General features: G+C 43.4%; 1 protein-coding gene across 1 annotated transcript in view; it reads right to left on the bottom strand.

Moving 5' to 3' along the window:
* Positions 1-21,245, bottom strand: part of GRIK3 (glutamate ionotropic receptor kainate type subunit 3) — a 669,988-nt gene that overhangs the window by 392,173 nt on the left and 256,570 nt on the right. The window contains exon 3 of the mRNA XM_056557135.1: positions 8,725-8,982. Within this exon, the coding sequence (XP_056413110.1) occupies positions 8,725-8,982 (258 nt within the window). The remainder of the gene's footprint in view (positions 1-8,724; positions 8,983-21,245) is intronic.

Here is a 21,245-nt window from a genome sequence, read left to right as displayed (position 1 = left end):
CCAGCGTGTGGAGCTGTAACAACGGTAAGGGACAATACATGTCATTTACAGCCCACTGGGTGAATGTGGCTCCTGTACAGCCACAACAGCAACTTGGACAGGTCACGCCGATTCCGCCTCCATGCTTGCAGGCTGTTGGTCCTGTGACAGTGTGCGACTCTGCCTTCTCATCCTCTACCGTGTCCTGAGCCTCCTTTACACAAACAAGTCTCAGTGCCGCTTCAGCATACCATGTGTGCAGGGAACAGCGTTGTCATGCTATTCTTCACATGGCACACATGGGAGGAACTGCTAAAAGTAATTCATCAAGAAATCGAATCACAGCTTACTTCATGAAAACTGGAAATGGGAACCATGGTGACCGACAACGGGAAGAACATCTTGTCTGCGCTGCAACAAGGAAGCCTGAGCTGTGCGTCCTGCATGGCACACGTGTTCAGTGTCAAGCGGTTCCTGAAGTGTTTTCCCCATCTGCAAGACATCCTAACAATGGGAAGGAAACTTTGCTCTTCAGCCACTCGTACACCGCAAAGCACACCCTCCTTGAGCTGCAGCGTCAGAACAGTATCCCCCAACATAGTCTGATTTGCACCATTTCCACATGTTGGAATTCCACCCTCCATATGTTGGACCGACTATACGAACAGAGAAAAGCCATTACCAATTTCTTGATGATCCAAGCGGATAGGGGTTCTCCCCTGTGTAACTTCAAATTCAACCAATGGCATCTCATACTTGACATCTGCCGTTTCCTCAGGCCCTTTGAGGAAGCCACATTATTAGTCAGTCACCAGGATTACGGGATGAACAATGGCATTCCACTGCTTATTTACTACAACACGTGTTTGAAGCAATGGCTCTGGAGACATGGCACCTACATCTCACGGCCACATGAGCCCGGTTGGGGGCTGAACTGGAGGAGGAGGGGAGGGGCACAGTGGAGCACAGTTTAGGTTTCTTGAGATGGGCGGTTTTTCTATTTACCTGAAGGGAGTCCCTCTGTGTCACTTGCACAAATGACACGATGCATGCTCACTTGCTTGCGTAGTGACCGCCGAATTGTCACAATTAGGCAGCGGGATGACCTCTGGCTCTCCACCTTAATGGACCCTCGCTACCGGAACAAAATGGGGGGCCTTTTTTACACCCACTGAGAGGGAGGACAAACTGACCTACTACAGAGACATCCTACGTATTCAGTTGGCAGATGCCAATCAGCGCCATGGTCCATCCTCTCGCAGATGCAGATTTGAATCAAGGGCCCTCTCACCTTCCACTGCCATGGCTGCTGGGGAGGGTTGGGGTGGCAGGAGCAGTACCAGCTCCATCAGCAGCAGCCTGAGTCTACAGTATCTGATGAGTAGCTTTCTTCACCCGCATAGTGAAGCAACTCTTCAGCAGCAGGTAGACATGGAGCAGGACCTGAACCAGCAGGTGGTGGCATACCTTAACATGACCATGACCACACACCTTGAAGATCCGCTGGACTTCTGAGCAACAAAACTTGATTTGAGGCCACAACTAGCAGAGTTTGCCCTGGAAAAGCTGTCCTGCTCAGCCAGTAGTGTGCCATCAGAGCGGGTGTTTAGTGCAGCGGGGGTCATAGTCACCCCAAGAAGAACTTGTTTGTCCACAAAAAATGTGGAGAGACTGACCTTTGTGAAGAGGAATCAGGCATGGATCAGCCAGGATTTACACCCACCAATGCCTGATGCATCCGAGTAGATTGACCATGGTGCCACACCAACACTTAATAAATATGGATAATGCTTAACATATTTAAGTTACTGCTCCCCAGTTACAGACACCATCACCATCAGACCACAAGTAAGTATTGAGGATATGCATTAGCTAATACTTAAAAGGGTTACCCAGGTAAAAACGTTTTTTTTATATATATCAACTAGCTGAATACCCGGTGTTGCCCGGTTTTTCCTTCCTAATCCTTGTTGGGGAGGAAAATAAACAAAGGAGGAAGCTTTTGACTTCATATCCCGTCCTCATATATTGTTGTCATATCCCAACCCCATATCCTGTCCACATATCCTGACCTCCTATCCTGTCATCATATCCCAACCTCATATCCCATCCTCACATCTCGTCCTCACATCAAGACCTCCTATCCCGAACTCTTATCCCAACCTCCTATCCCGTCCTCCTATCCTGACCTCCTATCCCGACCTCCTATCTCGACCTCCTATCCCGACCTCCTATGTCAACCTCCTATGTCAACCTCCTATCTCAACCTCCCATCCTGACCTCCTATCCCGTCCTCCTATTTCAACCTCATATCTCGACCTCCTATCCCGACCTCCTATCCCGACCTCCTATCCTGTCCTCCTATCTTGACCTCCTATCTTGACCTCCTATCCCATCCTCCTATCCAATCCTCCTATCTCAGCCTCCTATCCCGACCTCCTATCCTGACCTCCTATCTAGACCTCCTATCCCGACCTCCTATCTCAACCTCCTATTTCGTCCTCCTATCTTGACCCCCCTATCCCGTCCTCCTATCTCAACCCCGTATCCCGTCCTCCTATCTCCACCTCCTATCCCGACCTCCTATCTCGACCTCCTATCCTGTCCTCCTATCTCCACCTCATATCCGGTCCTCATATTCCAACCTCCTAACTCGACCTCCTATCCCGACCATCCCGTCCTCCTATCTTGACCTCCTATCTCGACCTCCCATCCCGTCCTCATATTTCAACCTGTAATATGTGTACCAGGTATTGAAATATCTCCAGCCGTATAGAAGTTATGTGAGAACATACATTTCCCATTGATTTGCATGGGACTTTAAACAAAACCCCCGACCCTCACAAATGGGGGATGTTAAGGGTTAAATTAACTATCCTATATTTTAAGTGGACATATTAGTAACATGTGACCAAGTATTATCGAAATATCTCCAGCCGTTTGGAAGTTATGCAGTAACATATATTTCCCATAGACTTGTATAGGACCTTAAACATAAACCCGCCCCTGGCAAATGGGGGTAAGTAAGGGTTAAATCACCTATCCTATGTTTGTTGTTGACATATAAGTAACAGGTTGAGATATATATATATATATATATATATATATATATATATATATATATATATATATATATATATATATAGATTGGCTAAGTGCTCTCGGATGACACCTGTCTTGGGAACTGTCCAGAGTAGAAGCAAATCTCCTTAGCAAACCTCTTCTACCCTGTGCAGTTCCCGAGACAAGCAGAAATGTCAGCAGAGAGCACTGTTGCCAGACAGAAAAGAAGAACTCAACTTCAGCAGCTGATAATTATTGGAAAGGTTAAGGATTAATTTTTAATGGAAGTAATTTAGAAATCTGTTTAACTTTCTAGAGCCAGTTGATGTATATAAAAAAGTTTATTCCTGGAATACACCTTTTCTTAGGATAAAATACATGTACCCCAATTTATTTTTAAATCGAACAAAAGGAAAGGTGTGCCAACAACACCATGGGCCACCTACACCACCAAGTATTGATGTGATGCAAAAACACTTGCCAAGAAGGGAATTAATAAGGTGAGAGTAGGGCCTTACAGGGGAATGTTTTATTCCCACCTGCACCATAGACAATACATTGTTACCTTCCACCTTTTCGAGGAAAGTGTTACTCGTTTTAAAAAGGGCGGAACCTCTCCCTATTTCCACCTAAAAACCCTGGGAAATGGCAGTGTTTGTAGGTGGAAATAGGGAGAGGTTCCTGTGTGGGGCCGCCCCTTTTAGGGCGGGTAACACTTGCCAAGAAGGGAATTAAAAATGCAAAATTAGGGCCGTACACAAGTTTTTAACCCCACCAGTTACAATGACCCATAAATTGTTCCATTCCACCTTTTAGAGGTGTTTGCATCACATCAATACTTGGTGGTGTAGGTTGCATATGGTGTTATTTGACACCTTTTCTTTTGTTTGATTTGAAAAAAAAACAAACACATTTGGGTACATATATTAAGTTAAGTTTTACGTAATGCAGATCCACAATACTTACTTGTGCACACTAACACTTTTACAAAAGATACCTTTTTTTTCTGCCTACCTGCCTCAGCTACTATTCTGATCCTGCCACCCGCCTGATGCCACACATCTGATGCCAAGTTCTCCTTTTTTCACCCACCTTCATCACTGGATACTGGTATTGCCATGGACTGCACAACTATGTCATCAGGTCACTTTCAGGACTCCTGATGCTGCTGATGCCACCTCCAGGCTGTCTCATTAAGCCACCATATGTTCTCATACTGATGCCAGCTCCAAGCTGTTTCCTTCAGCCACTATATGGTCTCCTCATGCTGCCCATAACTCCTGGCTGTGTCATTCAGCCACTATATGGTCTCCTCATGCTGCCGCTAACTCCAGGCTGTGTCATTCAGCCACTATATGGTCTGCTCTTGCTTCTGCCAACTCCAGGCTGTGTCGTTCAGCCACTATATGGTCTCCTCATGCTGCCGCCAACTCCAGGCTGTGTAATTCAGACACTTTATGGTCTCCTCATGTTGCCGCCAACTTCAGGCTGTGTCATTCAGCCACTATATGGTCTCCTCATGCTGCTGCCAACTCTCGGCTCTGTCATCCAGCCACTATATGGTCTCCTCATGCTGCTGCAAACTCCAGGCTGTATCATTCAGCCACTATATGGTCTCCTCATGTCGCCGCCAACTCCAGGCTGTGTCATTCACCCACTATATGGTCTTCTCTTGCTGCCGACACCTCCCAGCTCTGTCATCCAGCCACTATATGGTCTGCTCTTGCTGCTGCTAACTCCAGGCTGTGTCATTCAGCCACTATATGGTCTCCTCATGCTGCCAATAACTCCAGGCTGTGTCATTCGGCCACTATATGGTCTCCTCGTGCTGCCGCCAACTCCAAGCTGTGTCCTTCAGCCACTATATGGTCTGCTTTTGCTGCTGCCAACTCCAGGCTGTGTCATTCAGCCACTATGTGGTCTCCCCATGCTGCAGCCAACTCCAGGCTGTGTCATTCAGCCACTATATGGTCTCCTCATGCTTCTGTGAACTCCAGGCTGTGTCATTTAGCCACTATATGGTCTGTTGTTGCTGCCACCACCTCCATGCTGTGTCATTCAGGCACTATATGGTCTCTTCATGCTGCCACCAACTCCTGGCTGTGTCATTCCGCCACTATATGGTCTCCTCATGCTGCCGCTAACTCCAGGCTGTGTCATTTAGCCACTCTATGGTCTCCTCATGCTGCCGATAACTCCAGGCTGTGTCATTCAGCCACTATGTGGTCTCTTCATGCTTTCTCCAACTCCAGGCTTTGTCATTCAGCCACTATATGGTCTGCTCTTGCTGCCGTCAACTCCAGGCTGCGTCATTCAGCCACTATATGGTCTCCTCATGCTGCTGCCAACTTCAGGCTGTGTAATTCAGCCACTATATGGTCTCTTCATGCTGCCAACACCTCCACACTGTGTCATTCAGCCACTATATGGTCTCCTCATGCTGCCATCACCTCTATACTGATGCCACCTTCAGGCTCTGTCATTGTGTCGCTCTGCAACTGTGATTCTAATAGTGACACCTCTAAATGCATTCCATACTGAATACCAGTTATTTCACTAACCCAGCACACACCCTATGCATGTTACAGCAAGTCAAAGTGTTCTACACCCCTATTGAGGCTCTCTGTAGGCCAGAAATAGCCATTTTTAACACAGATTTGCCACAAATAAATTCCGACCAAATCGGTGAATCGGCCAAATCGAATTTTTCAAAAATTCACTCATCTCTAATACTCAGTGAATATCCCAGTGAAATTTCTGTAAATCTTCTGAATCTCAGTACACTAAGTACACACCTGGGATAACGTAAATCTTTGATCACATATATTTTGTCAGTTTTAGGTTAATCTCCTAAATGGCTTAGAGCAAATGTCGATGTCCAAGAATTTTGGGAACCAGCTGTTAAATATGTTAATAAGCCCACAGAGGTGTATTTTGCTGCCACGTTTCATACTTGCTACATCTACCTGTTTTTTATTGAATCTCTCAACTATGTCTTGAGAACATATGACTTCCTCCACAAACAGAGTTCTCCCTATCAATCTGGCTTGCCCCAGCAAACTTATTGTAACCCTCTAAAAAAATGGATGTGTTAGTACTAAAAGCTCTTAAAGGATTAGTCCAGTGGTGAACCCAGTGGTGAACAACTTATCCCCTATCCTAAGGATAGGGGATAAGTTTGAGATCGCGGGGGGTCCGACCGCTGGGGCCCCCTGCAATCTCCTGTATGGAGCCCCGACAGCCCACGGGAAGGGGGCGTGTTGACCTCCGCACGAAGCGGCGGCCGACATGCCCCCTCAATACAACTCTATGGCAGAGCCTAAGCGCTGCCTTCGGCAATCTCCGGCTCTGACATAGAGATGTATTGAGGGGGCGTGTCGGCCGCCGCTTCGTGCGGAGGTCGACACCTGCTATCTGGCCGGAGACCCTGGCCCCCATACAGAGAGATCGCAGGGGGCCCCAGCAGTCGGACCCCCCGCAATCTCAAACTTATCCCCTATCCTTAGGATAGGGGATACATTTTTCACCACTGGACTACCCCTTTAAAGTTCGAGTACCTTTGGAAGGTGTATTTCATTTTAGCTGGTTTTTGGTTTTGTGTTACCTGTTTTCTAATTTTAGATGTCTTAAAGTTACTGTCGCTGTATTCTTAATTATAATCTACTTTTCAGACCTATGTGGTCTATTGTATGTTTTTAGACCTATCAGGCTGGGTTCACATATGTCTGGAATCCAGCATAGGTGAACTCAGCCTTGATCTGGACGCAAGTTGTCACCAGTTGTATGGCATCCGGTGTCCATTGTTTCTGGATGGTGGACAGGGGAACGCAGCAACCATAAGGTGTCAAAATTAATAAGATGCTGGATGATCGTGAACTGTCCTGTCCAAATGAATGGGATCAGTTCTAGCATCAGTTTCCCTCCGGTGCCGAATGCCTGATATATGTGAACCCAGCTTTAGTAGCTTATTTAACAAGTTGCTCTCCCTCATTCCTATTTATATTACACAGTATTATTCCACAATTGTTACAGTTACATATTGTACACAGTAGCAGGAGTTTACATAAGGCAGGTATAATGTACTCTCTTGCTCTTGTTCCTGCGTTCTTCCAATCACAGCAATAACGGTAGCACTTGCAGAAGGGATGGCTGAAATCTTTAGTGCAACCTATCTATGAGCTTGACTCTCTATTTAATTCTATCACTTTCCTATCTTTATTGTAGTTATTGTCCTTTGTATACTATGTGGGGCACTTGTGGATTGTTAGAATTCTGAGCCCAAATCTGCTTGAATATTCTCTCCTGGTTTGACTATGTGTTAGGATCCGGACTAGCGGCTAGTGAGGACATTGGAGGTGGATCCTCTGTGCCAGAGAGGTGATGACACTGGTCGTACTGGGGAATCGGTTCCAAGCAGTTACTGGTGTTCACCAGAGCCCGCCGCAAAGCGGGATGGACTTGCTGCGGCGGTAACTACCAGGTTGTGTTCCCCACTAGCGACTCGACCTCTCTGGCAGCTGAGACTGGCGCGATACACAAGGACTAGACAGAGGCGAGGTCAGACGTAGCAGAAGGTCAGGGCAGGCAGCGAGGTTCGTAGACAGGGGAAACAGCAGAAGGTCTGGGTACACAGGCTAGGGAACACACTATAACGCTTTCTCAGGCCACAAGGCATCAAGATCCGGCAAGGACGGGAAGGGGAAGTGTGTATTTATGTGTAGGGAGGGGATAGAACTGATTGGGCCAGGCGCCAATTAGCGGTGCGCTGGCCCTTTAAGTCTTAGAACGTCGGTGCGTGCGCGCCCTAGGGAGCCACCGGAGGAGGAGGGTGAGTAGAACGGGGCACGATCCGCGAGCGGGTCTGACCCGCCACGCGGATCGCGTCCCCGCCGGCATGAACACGGCAGCGTTTGCGGTCAGAGACAGAGACGGGAGCGCTGCTGTTAGCATAACTCCGCGAGCGCGTTACACTATGTTTTTTCCTCAGTTTGGATATCGGGTTTTGTCTTGGCTTTGTTGTATATTCTGACAATTTTTTTTTTCCCACCAGTTCGAGCTATTCTTTGGACACAACCTGGTAGATATTTAGCAGTGAATACAGGTTTACATCCCTATATAGGGGTTTAATGGGAAATATTTGCATCCTTTTAGACTCGTTGGCAGTATTGAATGCATCAGTTGTTTCTTTACTATATTTAATTTAATTTACATTTTGTGCCAATAATGCTATTGAACCTTGTCATTACATATGAGCCAAATAAAAGCATTTGAGGCACTCATGATATGTTCTTCAGTGCTATAGAGCAGTGCGCTAGTATCTGCTGCACATCCAGCTGATTTATGCTGGCAATGGTCTTTTTAGGATTGGGTGAAGGAATACTCACTTAATTTGTGGTGATTTTTTATAAAGTGGGGTTCTCTGTGGGACCTAAACAACTTACACAGCTCAGTTACTATCCTTTTAGACTCTAACAAGATTGGACAGAGCAAACATTGTCTGTGGAAGCACAATTATTTGATTTTAGATTTTTGGTTATTTCCTTCAATACAATTGTTTGACAGGTTATTCTATTCATTACACTGAGCGCGCTGTTATTATTACTCCTGTATATACATCAGTAAATATTTTTTTTTTTTATTCTTGTACATACATAACCTGTTTTTATAGTGTCACAACCATACCTGTGCTGTCATCATAGACCACTGTGGCTGATCTCCACTTCAGAAATTGTACAAGATCCAGAATTGCATGGCTAAGCGAGGCATAGTCTGGGTACAAGTTTACATAGAAGGAGTCTCTGTTATCTAGAGGGTGATGCTTCCATCGGACCTGAATGTGAGGCACTTCCAGTGCGTTGCAGATAGACTGGACAGCGTTGGACGAAGAACTGTGTGATGGACCAAAGATGGCGACAACTCCAAGGGCTAACTGGTCACAGGCTGCAACAAAGAAACAGTGTAACCATTAAGTGGTTTATACAGTTCAAATTGAATCATATGTGATGCAACCAAAACAAAACTGCTATTGTAAAAATAAAATATGGTTAAAATGTTATAATTGGCTACACAGTTCACTTTATGATTCATGTGATTGACAATGCCTAATTTCTCCTAGAAAACAAGAAGAAGAAAAAAAGGGAGAATGGACTACAAGTGTAATATCTTATATAATATAAAATGTAATATAATAACTCTTATATCCATCTAACCACCACTGCACTCAGGAAAGATCCACCTCTAGGAGAAGTCCTATGAGAAAAATATCCAGCACATCCAGAGTGTTAAAAGTATAAAGTCTTTATTTCAGCTCCGTAGAGATAAAAAGCATGTAACAGCAAGCGGTGATGGATAAAAACAAACAACGTGTTTCGTTAAAGGGGTACTCCACTGGAAAACATTGTTTTTTTTAAATCAACTTGTGCTAGAAAGTTAAATCGATTTGTAAATTACTTCTATTAAAAAAAATCTTAATCCTTCCAGTTCTTTTGAGCTGCTGTATGATCCACAGGAAGTTCTTTTCTTTTTGACTTTCCTTTCTGCCTGACCACAGTGCTCTCTGCTGACACCTCTGTCCATTTTAGGAACTGTCCAGAGTAGGAGCAAATTCCCATAGAAAACCTATCCTGCTCTGGACAGTTCCTAAAATGGACAGAGGTGTCAGCAGAGAGCACTGTGGTCAGGCCGAAAGGAAATTCAAAAAGAAAAGAACTTCCTGTGGATCATAACAGCAGCCGATAAGTACTGGAAGGATTAAGATTATTAAATAGAAGTAATTTTCAAATCTGTTTAACTTTCTTGCACCAGTTGATTTAAAAAAAAAATTCCAGTGAAGTGCTCCTTTAAGTCCTTTGTCAAGGTATTAATGCTGTAAACCTTTGGAAACGAATAAATAACAATCTTTCCTAGTAACCACCTATTCATTAGATAACCACCTGTGCACTTGTATACAAACCTGTGATTAACACCTCAGATGCCAAGGAGAGTAGCAATAGAGCATATAAACACCTGTGTGAACATTCATATACAGTAAGTGCACATACATGAGAACACTGTTTCAAATATGCATGCATATAAAATATTTAACATGAACTATATAACACTAATTTCCCTTACATCCTAACCAGCAGCACAAGTGGGGAATATCTGCCCCTGTGAACTGGTAGGACAGACGGAATGTTAATGAAGTCAAGCAAATAAAATAGCAATTAATGCCTAAATAGCCCCCACCTCCTACCTATAAGAGGGGACACTCCCCCAACAACAGTGCGTTTTTTTCTGTCCTGTCGGACTGATGGACAGACGGTGCAGCCTCCATAGGCTGCTGTACACATTACTAACCTTGTCTCTTTCTTGTAGATCACTTCAGCTGGATGATCAGCTGTTCTGCCGACCCCCTCATTCTGATCTCTGATCTCTGCAGGTTATGGAGGATTATTCTGTCAGTTTGTTGCAGGAGCTGTGTGTCGCTCCATGCTCTGCTTCTTTATGTTGTATACTCTGTCTACTTTCTTGACTGTTACTGCTCTTGTATACTTTGTATACTGTCGCTACTTCCATATACTCTGTTACTGCATCTGTATGCTCTGTATACTTTGCTACTGCTCTTGTATACTCTGTATACATTCGTGGCTGTTACTGCTTTTGTATACTTTGTATACTGTCGCTACTTCCATATACTCTGTTACTGCATCTGTATGCTCTGTATACTTTGTTACTGCTCTTGTATACTCTATATACTTTCTTGGCTGTTACTGCTCGTGTATACTTTGTATACTGTTGCTGTTTCTGTACAGCTGCTTCTGCTGCTTCTATGTACACTGTGTCTGCTCCATACTCCTCACTGCTCTGTATGTTTGCAGTTTAGAAAGTTAGCCTGTTTGATTCCCCTCAGCTGGTGTCTGATGTCACACCGGGGGCGGGGCTAACTCCAATGGAGCCAAATTCAAATAGGAAAGCTCCACTCTGCTGCAGGCTGCCTCTAAGTTGCAGCCTGGTTTGTTTAGGAGCAGCACAGTGGTCAGTGACTAGTCTGCAGTCTGTGTATATACAGCACTGTGGTCAGTGACTAGTCTGCAATCTGGGCTCCAGGTTCGGATCCCACCAGGACATCTTCCGTAAGGAGCCATCAGAAACACCCATGTGTTCGGGCAGCACAGTGGTCAGTGACTAGCTCCGCCCATCAGTAACATACATACTTTGCGCATTATAGAGAAGCTTTACTGTGACAGTAATCTTGATGTAAAGATTTTTAGTGATCTTTTTGGATACATTCCTGCCTCCGCCTTCCCTCCTTGTAGAGGATTTGCATTTGTATTTACTTGTTTTCTCTTCTAGAAAATGTCATCTGCTGTAACGGTGACCGTGCTGGGCGTCAGGTGACGTCTAACCACAGACATCTTTGACCCCCATCTGGCGGACACCTATGAATTAAACCAGGTGTCGTTCATGCCGTCCTGTGCTTCTGCCTGAGGCCGAACCATCAGGACGCTGTAATACGGGTAAAGACCTTTGGAGTCTTCAGTCTGCGCCCAGCAGTGAGAACGCCATCACACAGTGGATGAAGTTCACTCTTCTGAATATAGGAGGCAGTGAAATATTTCTTCTCAATTGAAGAAGACCCAGAGACTACTTAATCCATCCGGTTGGGGGACCAGGATGTTGATCTTGGGGAAGCTCCAGAAGCCACCTCTAAGGGCCATGGGGCCTCAAAGTGGACGAGTCTCTCCTCATATGAAGCTAAAGTAAGGCATCCTGAGAAGGCACCGCTAACCAAAGTGGTTTTACTCCATGTTCCCGATTGTGAGGACTCACTTGGAATGAAGTTCTGCGTCTAAGGTTGACTTAGCTTTTGCATAATTGTCTAAAAGGACCTTAGTCCCTGCTGTGCACAGGACAAACTTGCAGAACCCTATGGATTAAGGTGTAGAATGCACCTTAAGAAGATCCTACTCTGCCGCTGATACCTCAGCTTCTGATTCATTCAGATATTGGTTCTCCCCTCAGGATGATAGCCTAGCACAATTTTAATCCATCTTGCAGTGGATTTCTTGTGATGCTGCTCTGCAAGCAATGTAAGGTAGGCCTCTATCCTGCCAGGAGAAGGCCATTGTGGCTTAAACCTTGGATGCCTTCAAGTATAGCTTATGTGCCTCCCTTACAAGCCAGGTCGGCTATTGGGCAGAACTTAATATATAGGTAGGGCCTTGCTGATAAAAGCAATGCCCCCCTCAAAACCTTTAGGTGTTGGGGTAACCAAGATCTAGGATCTAATCCTTTCTTGGCCAATCCAAGCCTCTAAGTGGCCATGGACCTGTGAAAGCGATCAAGACCGTTTTTTCTGTGGGACAAGGGACAAGTAGTCCAGCTTATGACTTCCCTCTCATTCCGCTAACACTTCCAAGTGTATTTCCTCCTATTATTCGGACCTCCCATTGGAGGCCATGTAATATTTTTCTGGGTACCTGGACAGAGTTTGTTCCAGATCCCTGGGTCCTGAATGTTATAGGATGGAGTACAGCATAGACTTTTTATTTCTTTTCCCCAGAAAAAGTTTATTTCCATGAAGTTACTTCTGTGAGAAGCATGCAGGTTTGTAGGATTCTATCCTGGTATTCAGGAGGAAAGGGGAGGGTCCTCTAGGCGTTTATTCGCCAGTTTTTTTCTTGTCCCAAAGTCTACCGATTCATAAGTAATGACGGTTTTGGATGAAACCATCAAATTCGTCATCAGCGTCCTGAGACCAGGAGCCCTGATGGTCACACCAGATTGGTAGGATGCCCACCATCTCATCCCTGTGTGCCAGGCTCACGGGAAATATTCTGAGTGGCATGGAGCCTGGGCAGATGAAGCTCTTCAGTTGGCCACTTGTCCTTCAGCATCACCTCAGCTCTACATCTTGTCTGTAAACACCTTGTCTCTACATCTTCTCTGTAAAAGCTAAGTAATCATACTTTTGTGCCTCTTTTCCCCCAGTAGGTCAGCCTGACACTGACATTTTATTGATCGGTCATTGTTAGGCAAATATCAGGCATGTTTGTTGAGAATATGTATCAATATGTGTTCTAGTACAGCATGACTATCTATTTGATCGAACAAAGTTTAATCATGATAATCAGACCATGCTGGAAGCAGATATTCTTTAAGTCCCATAGATTGTATTGAATTATAATATATGATTATATATGATTATGTTTTAGATATATTCTCACGCTATATCTATCGTCATTCTACCACAAACCAAGATGGTCATAGCTGTAGTATTCCTCTATAAGAGGTTTGGATATCGTCCTGTTCTTGGACGATTGACTCTTCATGATGCCCTCAGAGGAAATTCTTCATCTTCTCTTCTGCTAGCTCAGTCTTTCTCCAACAATTTGACTGGATAATAAAATGGCAGAAATCAGAGATCACCCTCCACACCAGGAGGTTTCTGGGCTTCATAGTAGATCTGCCAATATGACTCTTTTTCATTCTCCAGGAAGGAAGATGCGTTCAAGAGCAGCAGAGTTTGTCAGGTACCTCGTCAGGTAACCATCTGATGAAGATGTTGGCCTAATGTCTGCGGCTGTGGACATAGTCCGTGGGCCTTGTGGCATATTCGCCCTCTTTTATGGAAGATCTAAGTCGATGGAATCGCACTCCCTGAGGGCTAGAGATAAGTGCTCCCTGTCATCACAAAGTCTCCACTTCCTAAGGTGGTGGAAGCAGGTCTAAGATGGTGTGTCTTTGATCCAACCCATTTGGATCTTATTGACGACAGATACATCCCTTCTAGGCTGGGGTGCCCATCCACAAGAGGATCTTGGGGTTCTCAAGAGCTATGATGTCATCCTACCTAAGGAGCTCAGGGTAATCTGGATGGCTCTTTCATTTTTCCCCCCTTATCAGAAGAAGGCTGTAAGGGTTTGCTCAGTCAACTCTGCGGTTTCCTACATGAACAGACAGGGAGGCACCAGGTCTCATTTCCTACTCTCAGAAGTAGGTCTAATTCTGTCTTGGGCAGAGCAGAATCTTTTCTCACCTTGGCAGTCCACATTCAGGGGTCCTGAATGCAGCAGTGGATTATGGGATCAGAGGTCTCAGTCCAAAGGGAATTGTCCCTGAGTCAGAAGGTCTTTCATCAGATCACTCTCCGGTGAGGTCGCCCTGACTTAGATCTTATGGCGACAAGATTCAATGCCAAAGTGGAAACATTCTTCCCTGTTTGGGATGACAATCCTCTGGCACTAGAAGCTCTGTACATTGAAGTTCAGGCTGGCCTACAACTTTTCCTTCCACTGCCATGATACCAAGGTATTGATGGAAATCCGGCAGCACCATGCCTCAGTAGAGGTCTTGGTTTACCCAGCTCATGTAGATGAGCCGAGGGCACTAGTGGAGACTTACCCCAATGCAGAACCTGGTGTCCCGGGGCACTCAGCTCTACCTGGATCCAACTCATTCTGACAGCCTGAAGATTGAGGAGTCCCTTCTAGACTCTAGAGGGCTATCAGCGGTGGTCTTAAGAACGATCTCACACTCTAGAGCTCCTTCCACAGTCAAGGCTTTGGAGTCAAGCTAACGTTTCTTCAGTGGTGTTCATCATGAAGTTCCTCAGGACCCTCCGCTGTCTGCTATTCTACAGTTTATGCAGGACGGGCTGGATAAGGCCTCAGCCCTTTCTACACTTTAAGGTGAAGATTTCAGCTCTTTCTGAAGCCTTCGTTAGATTGTTACTTTATGACCCCCTGATTAAGAAGTTCCTTAAGGGAACCAGATGTTTCAAGCCTAGTTTCTCAAGACCTAGTCCGCAGTGGGATCTCTCAGCAGCGCTTAAGGGGGTGAGTGGTCCCCCCCTCTGAGCCCCTGAAAGAGGTGGAGTTCAGGTTTATTACTTGGAAAGTGACCTTCTTATTGGCGCTGACATTGGAGAACTACAATGCCAAGCGCTAAGGAAAACTACAAAACCTTTCAGCATTTGAGCCATGTACTCTATTCCTTCCAGATAGAGTTCCATTATGCTTTTTACTCACATTTCTACCTAAGGTGCCTATAGTACATAATAGTCAGTAAGTTGTTACCTGTTTTATGTCTTTCTCCATCCTCTCCAGGAGTAGGATCCCTCCATGCCCTGGATGTGCCCAGAGGTGAAGAATTATTTTGAGCGATCCAGGGAGTTCAGAAGATCAGGGAAACTTCTAATATTTTTTCCTTGGCAGGAATAAGGTATGAAGGCCTCCAAGCCTTCCCTGAGTAGGTGGATTAAGGAGGCTATAAAGGAGTCATTTACTTCCAGGATCAGCCTCCTCCTGCCACTGTCACTGCTCATTCCGGAGCAGTGTCTACTAGCTGGGCCTGTCAGGCCCTTATTCCCTTGGAACAAGTTGTTCCGTATCCTCCTGCACTCACACTCCACTTTGTGAGTCATTACAGGATTGACCTCAGGGGTTCGGAAGACATTGCCTTGTGCGGTCTGTTCTGAATTCCATTCAGCCTGAAGTCCCAACCCAATAGGATTACTTCTTGCTAAGTCCCCACTTGTGCTGCTGGTTAGGACATAAGGGAAGCGTTAATTTCTTAACGTAAATTTGTTTTCCCTTAGTCCTAACAGCTGCACACAAATTTCCCTACCTTATGTTAATTTTTTTCCTTTTTTTACTTGTTATATAACGCACTGTTGTTGGGGGAGTGTCCCCTCTTATAGGTAGGAGGTGGGGGCTAATTAGGCATTAATTGCTATTTTATTTGCTTGATTTCATTAACATTCCGTCTGTCCTACCAGTTCACAGGGGCAGATATTCCCCACTTGTGCTGCTGTTAGGACTAAGGGAAAACAAATTTGCGTTAAGAAATTAACGCATATTTGTCTGCACAAGACAAGATGATATAAGTCCTATAAAAAAAAATGCAAAGTGTGGATATAACTTGAAGTGGTCATACCCATCTGGTTTTCATTTGTATATTAAAGGAAAAAAATATATGACATGCAAAAAAGTACGCAAAAAAATCCAGTCACAACATAACTCACTATGAGAGAATCTATATATGTTTTACTATAGAAAATTATTTCTTGAGAAAAATGACTCCAAAATAAAATAAAAAAGAAAAGTATTAGTGATATGTACCTACCAGTATGATAAGCATATTGTTAATGAAACAGCCTGGTATCTGAACAGAAATTCATGCCTTTTGGGATCCTGGGATCCAAATCTAGGATCCAGAATACTTCTTGGGCATGCCACTTTTTGAGCCAGTCACCACCCCTAACTGGCTTAGATACATGTTCAATGGCTGTGACCTACAGAGACATAACTGACCCTTGATGTACCTTCTTAAAATGTTTTGAGGCTCCTGAAAATGCTCTGGTGTGAACAGTGGTGCGGGTTCCGGCTATTTGTTCGGATATACGTTTTTTAAGGGGTCTACTTGTGGACCCTACATACTGTTTGGAGCAACTTATACACGTGATATAATATACCACGTGTGTGGTCATGCAGGAAATATAAGAGGTAATTTTGTATGTTTGTGATGTAACGGCAGATGTAATTACTTGTGTTTGTTGCATAAATCTACAAATGGTGCATCTGCTGCGACCACAGGGAGCATAGCCTATATGACGTAACCAATTTTTGGAAGATTTTTTATCAGAGGAGGAAAATAGACTAGGAGATAATATGTTGCCTATCGTGCTGTTTCTCTTAGCAATGAACCTGCAGCCTTTCTTTAGATTGCCTTCAAGTCAGGTGTCTTCACATAGAATAGGTAAGCATTTGTTAGCTATGTTTTTTATTTCAGTGTATTTAGTTGACAGTACAGGGCGAGAAAGTCCTCTAGCCTCTTGTGGATTGTTTTTTGGAGGTCGTTCCTGTAAGAAATCTGAATGGGGTCTATTTGTGACTTTGTTTTTTGTTTGATTAATAATACCCTGTGGATTTCCCAGTCTCTCAATCTAGTTTCAATGGTATTGCATTCCTGTAAAAAAAAGTTTTCTCAGTTAAACATAATCTACGGGCTCTGGTGAATTCTCCTAATGCACTTACTTCACTGAGGGGAGCAAACCAATCACTACTCCCCCAAAGCCAGGATTGCATCTCACAATAACCCTGATGGGATGACATTATATGACGTCATTTCTGTTTGGAATAGGTGTAGTAATAGGATATTTAAAGGGGTTCTCCACTGCCCTGCCTTCCGGAGCTCCGCTCGCAGCGTCAGGAAGTTTATTACCGCTGTCATGCCCCCTTCCCATAGACTTTTGTTGAGAGGGCGGGCATGACATCACGAGGGGCAGGGCGTGACGTCACGAGGGGGCGGCATCGAACACGGAAGCCCGCACACAGCGTTGGAGTAATAAACTAAGCAGGGCTGAGGAGAACCCCTTTAATCGCATGAGATGAGTGATGGTTGTATTTTTCTTGAACAAGGGGTTAAAGGGGTACACAGGTGGAAAACTATTTGTTTTTAAATCAACTGATGCCAAAATGTTAACAGATTTGTAAACTACTTCTAAGTCTTAATTCTTCCAGTACTTTCCAGCTGCTGTATGCTCCAGAGGAAGTTGAGTTGTTGTTTTCTGTCTGACCTCAGTGCTCTCTACTGACACCTCTGTCCGTGTCAGGAACTGTACAGAGCAGGAGCAAATCCCCATAGCAAACCTCTCCTACTCAGGACAGTTCCTGACATGGAACTTCCTGTGTAGTATACAGCAGCTGATAAGTACTGGAAGGATTAAGATTTTTAAATACAAGTAATTTACAAATCTGTTGGCACCAATTGATTTAAAAACAAAATGTTTTCCACCAGAATCCCCCTTTAAGCCCTGATACCCATTACATCCATGTTATATTGTTTTTGTTTTTCTTTTAATTCTTGTCGGTTCAATAAATTATTTCCAAACAAGAATAGTTTTCCCTTATGGATACCTATGAATGTAAATAGGATCAAGAAAGAAGTTTGTGCGACCGTTGGCGACTTCTACCACATGGGATACTGTGAGACTCAATTCTGGCTTGGGGGGAAGCAGTGATTGATTTACTCCCCTCAGTCAAGTAAATGCAAATAATGTTGGCAGGATGACTATAAAAGATTCTTACACTTGTAGTCTGCTCTTTTTTTTTTCTATACTCTTCAGGCAGATTAAGAGTCTATTCGATGGGATATCAGCAATTTGCAAGACTGGTTTCAAGGCTGTTTTTATTGTTCGAGTGGTATTCATGTAACACTCACCAATTGTACGTTTTGAGTTTATTTCTGTTATATACCTTGTATGCATAGCTGCCAGATTGGAACCGCTCTAGATTTTTGTGCATTATTTATTTTAATTTCTGCTACAGCAGCTAATGCAGGAGAAATGGCTGCCTGACCATGACTTCCCTGTATACCCCATCAGTGATGCTGAGTATACACTGCTTCTTTACTGGCATAGAATTCAGATGGTTGGAAGTCCTCCTCTTTTCTTATTTTAAATGAGCTACAATAATACAGTTTAAACTTTTTCCCAAATAAGCAACAACCATGTCATTGGGCAGCTAGGGTATCAATGAATAAAACTTATAACACTATAACATGTGACAATTTCACATCATCAGTGCAGATTTTCATAGTTAAAAGTACTTGTCCCAATGGTTTTAAGACATAAGCAGAGGAGTTGAAGAATAGGTATAAGGTCACAGAACAAGGGATGAGCATGTCAAAGTTCTTTTATACCAAAATAGAGGGAAATGGGTAGAATAAACTTGCATCAGTAAATTCCCCTCTTTTAATTATTGTTAAAAGATGAACTGTAATATGCATTCAAATGTTTAATATATACTTTTGGGAAACTTTTTAGTTCAGCCTTTTTCCTGCCCAAAAGTAACATAATAATAGTGTGCGCATAATATTATTTTGGTCCTGCACTGACCCCACTTGGTGGACCTTTCCAGCAATCAAAGAAAATTAGAAGAATACACCAAAATAACCAAAGTGTACTAATGGAAAGTGCTATTAAAACTTAACTTTTACTAAATACTATTAAAATGCTCCCAAATGTCAAATGCAAAGTGAAAAATTAATCAAGGTAGGTTAATACTGTTACATTTTATACCAAACACAATATGGCAAATAAGAGGGGGAAATTTCCTCAAATATAAAAACCTACCAAAGAAGACACCCCTTCAACTGGATAGAAAAAAAAAGATATACCCCTCTACTAGAGTTATATATAGTAATCCCAACATGTTTCAATCACCGGGAGCAGTGATATCATCAGGGGCATAACTTATATACATAGAAACATGGATTATACTTGTTGGACTTAGAACTACAGGCTGTGCACTAGGCTGCATTCACAATGGTCCAACCATTTTTACATCAATGCCATAAAGGTAAGTACCTGGGGACACTCCGTTTTATATCATTAAAAGAGTGACAAGATCCAGTCACAATATAGTCCTGACATCAATTCGACATCATAGTGCCGTTCCAGCGCCAGTAAGAAGTGAAGGAAGATTCTTCAGACATACCGTGTGTACCTGCAATGGCAGGGAGCCAAACAATCTGGCTACTGTGCTATTAAAACTTAGTAAAAGTTTTAATAGCACTTTCCATTTTTTTGGTGTATTCTTCTAACATAAAGTAAATGCAGAGCATTGAGAATAAACTGCAATTTACAATTATATCTCCTGTAGTATACAAAAAGGGATATGCAGACTACATATAGGATTTACTATAGGTCCGTTAAGGACAACTTCAGCCAGTGTAAGAGAAAGATCAATTTTTATTGGTTTAGCACTGGCCACAATAGACAAAAGGCTTATAAATTGTTTATGAAATGACTGGACTAAAAGGTAATAACTTGACCATTAAGCACATCTTGGTTACATATAATACTTATAGTAAATCAAAAAGGATAGCTGCACAACTAAACTGTGACCTGCAACACAAATCAAAAACAATTTGTCTCTATGAAACAAAGCATACATTTTAAGCTTGGTATTACTTATAGTTGAGATGAATTATTGGTTGCATTCTGGTTTATGACTAATTGTGGCCCCGGGCAAAATTAAAAGTGGGGCCAAAGGTCACTCGTCTAAATTGTGCTAAATGTGATGAATTCATCTAGGATGGACTTCTGCTTGTGGCAGTAACTGAGATGCAGCATGATCTCAACACTGTTATCTTTGGTCATGTGACTTGGGCCATTGCCAAAGCTGTCATGTAGGCCTAGCTTTATAGTGATACCTTTTGCCCACAAATACTAACAGTGCCACCAATCTTAATGCACCTTTCAGGCCTCACATAGTAATAGTTTTCCTCTTAGTGTCCTGCACTGTAGTATTATATAATAAGTAATAATGCTTCCTACACTTAACACTTCTTTATACCTGTATTTGATACTGCTGTATTATTGCCAGCCAGAGTTACATATACTTTATACCAAATACAGATTGGAATCCATCAACAGAACAACCTTTCTCAAAACTTTCATTGGGGACAGTTTTTTCCTGGTTTCCTCCTATGGGATCTATTATGTGATACAAAATATCCAGAGCTCAGTTACTGATCCCACAGCCATGTGAAAACAGTTTGACCCCAATAATGAGAAATGTATCTAAGACCATGACACATAGGTATCATAGGGTATAAATCTAAGTATTATAGAGAATATTTTGCACGTTTTGTTTACCCATGTAAGAGAAATCACATATGTATTGTGTCCATGTTAGAGCCGTTCTGACCTGATCAGATACAGTCACATAATAGATAATATTTACACCCATTGGCTCACAGGAGACATAATTGTAGATGTTTTCTTTATTTTTCTTCTCCATCCGCCTCAGACCAAAATGACAGACTCCACACTGTACCAAGATGGTTCCTAACTTCTGTAGTCATTCCTTTACTCTGTAGCAACACAACCCGCATCCTTTATACTGCCATACTCTTTCTAGTGCTAATTATGTGCCTGCTTCTGCCTCAGGTGCCCCAATACGGTACATACAGTGCTACCTAATGCACCCAAAAAACTATACTTCAGTTATAATTGTGCCTGAAGGCATGGTTAAAAGTCACATTAGGGGTAGAGATGAGCGAACTTACAGTAAATTCGATTCATCACGAACTTCTCGGCTCGGCAGTTGATGACTTTTCCTGCATAAATTAGTTCAGCTTTCAGGTGCTCCGATGGCCTGGAAAAGGTGGATACAGTCCTAGGAGACTCTTTCCTAGGAATGTATCCACCTTTT

Source organism: Hyla sarda, chromosome 2 (assembly GCF_029499605.1).
Source record: "Hyla sarda isolate aHylSar1 chromosome 2, aHylSar1.hap1, whole genome shotgun sequence".
NCBI lineage: Eukaryota > Metazoa > Chordata > Amphibia > Anura > Hylidae > Hyla > Hyla sarda.
The sequence above is the reverse complement of the archived record's forward strand: the minus strand, read 5'-3'. Positions and strand labels throughout refer to the sequence as shown.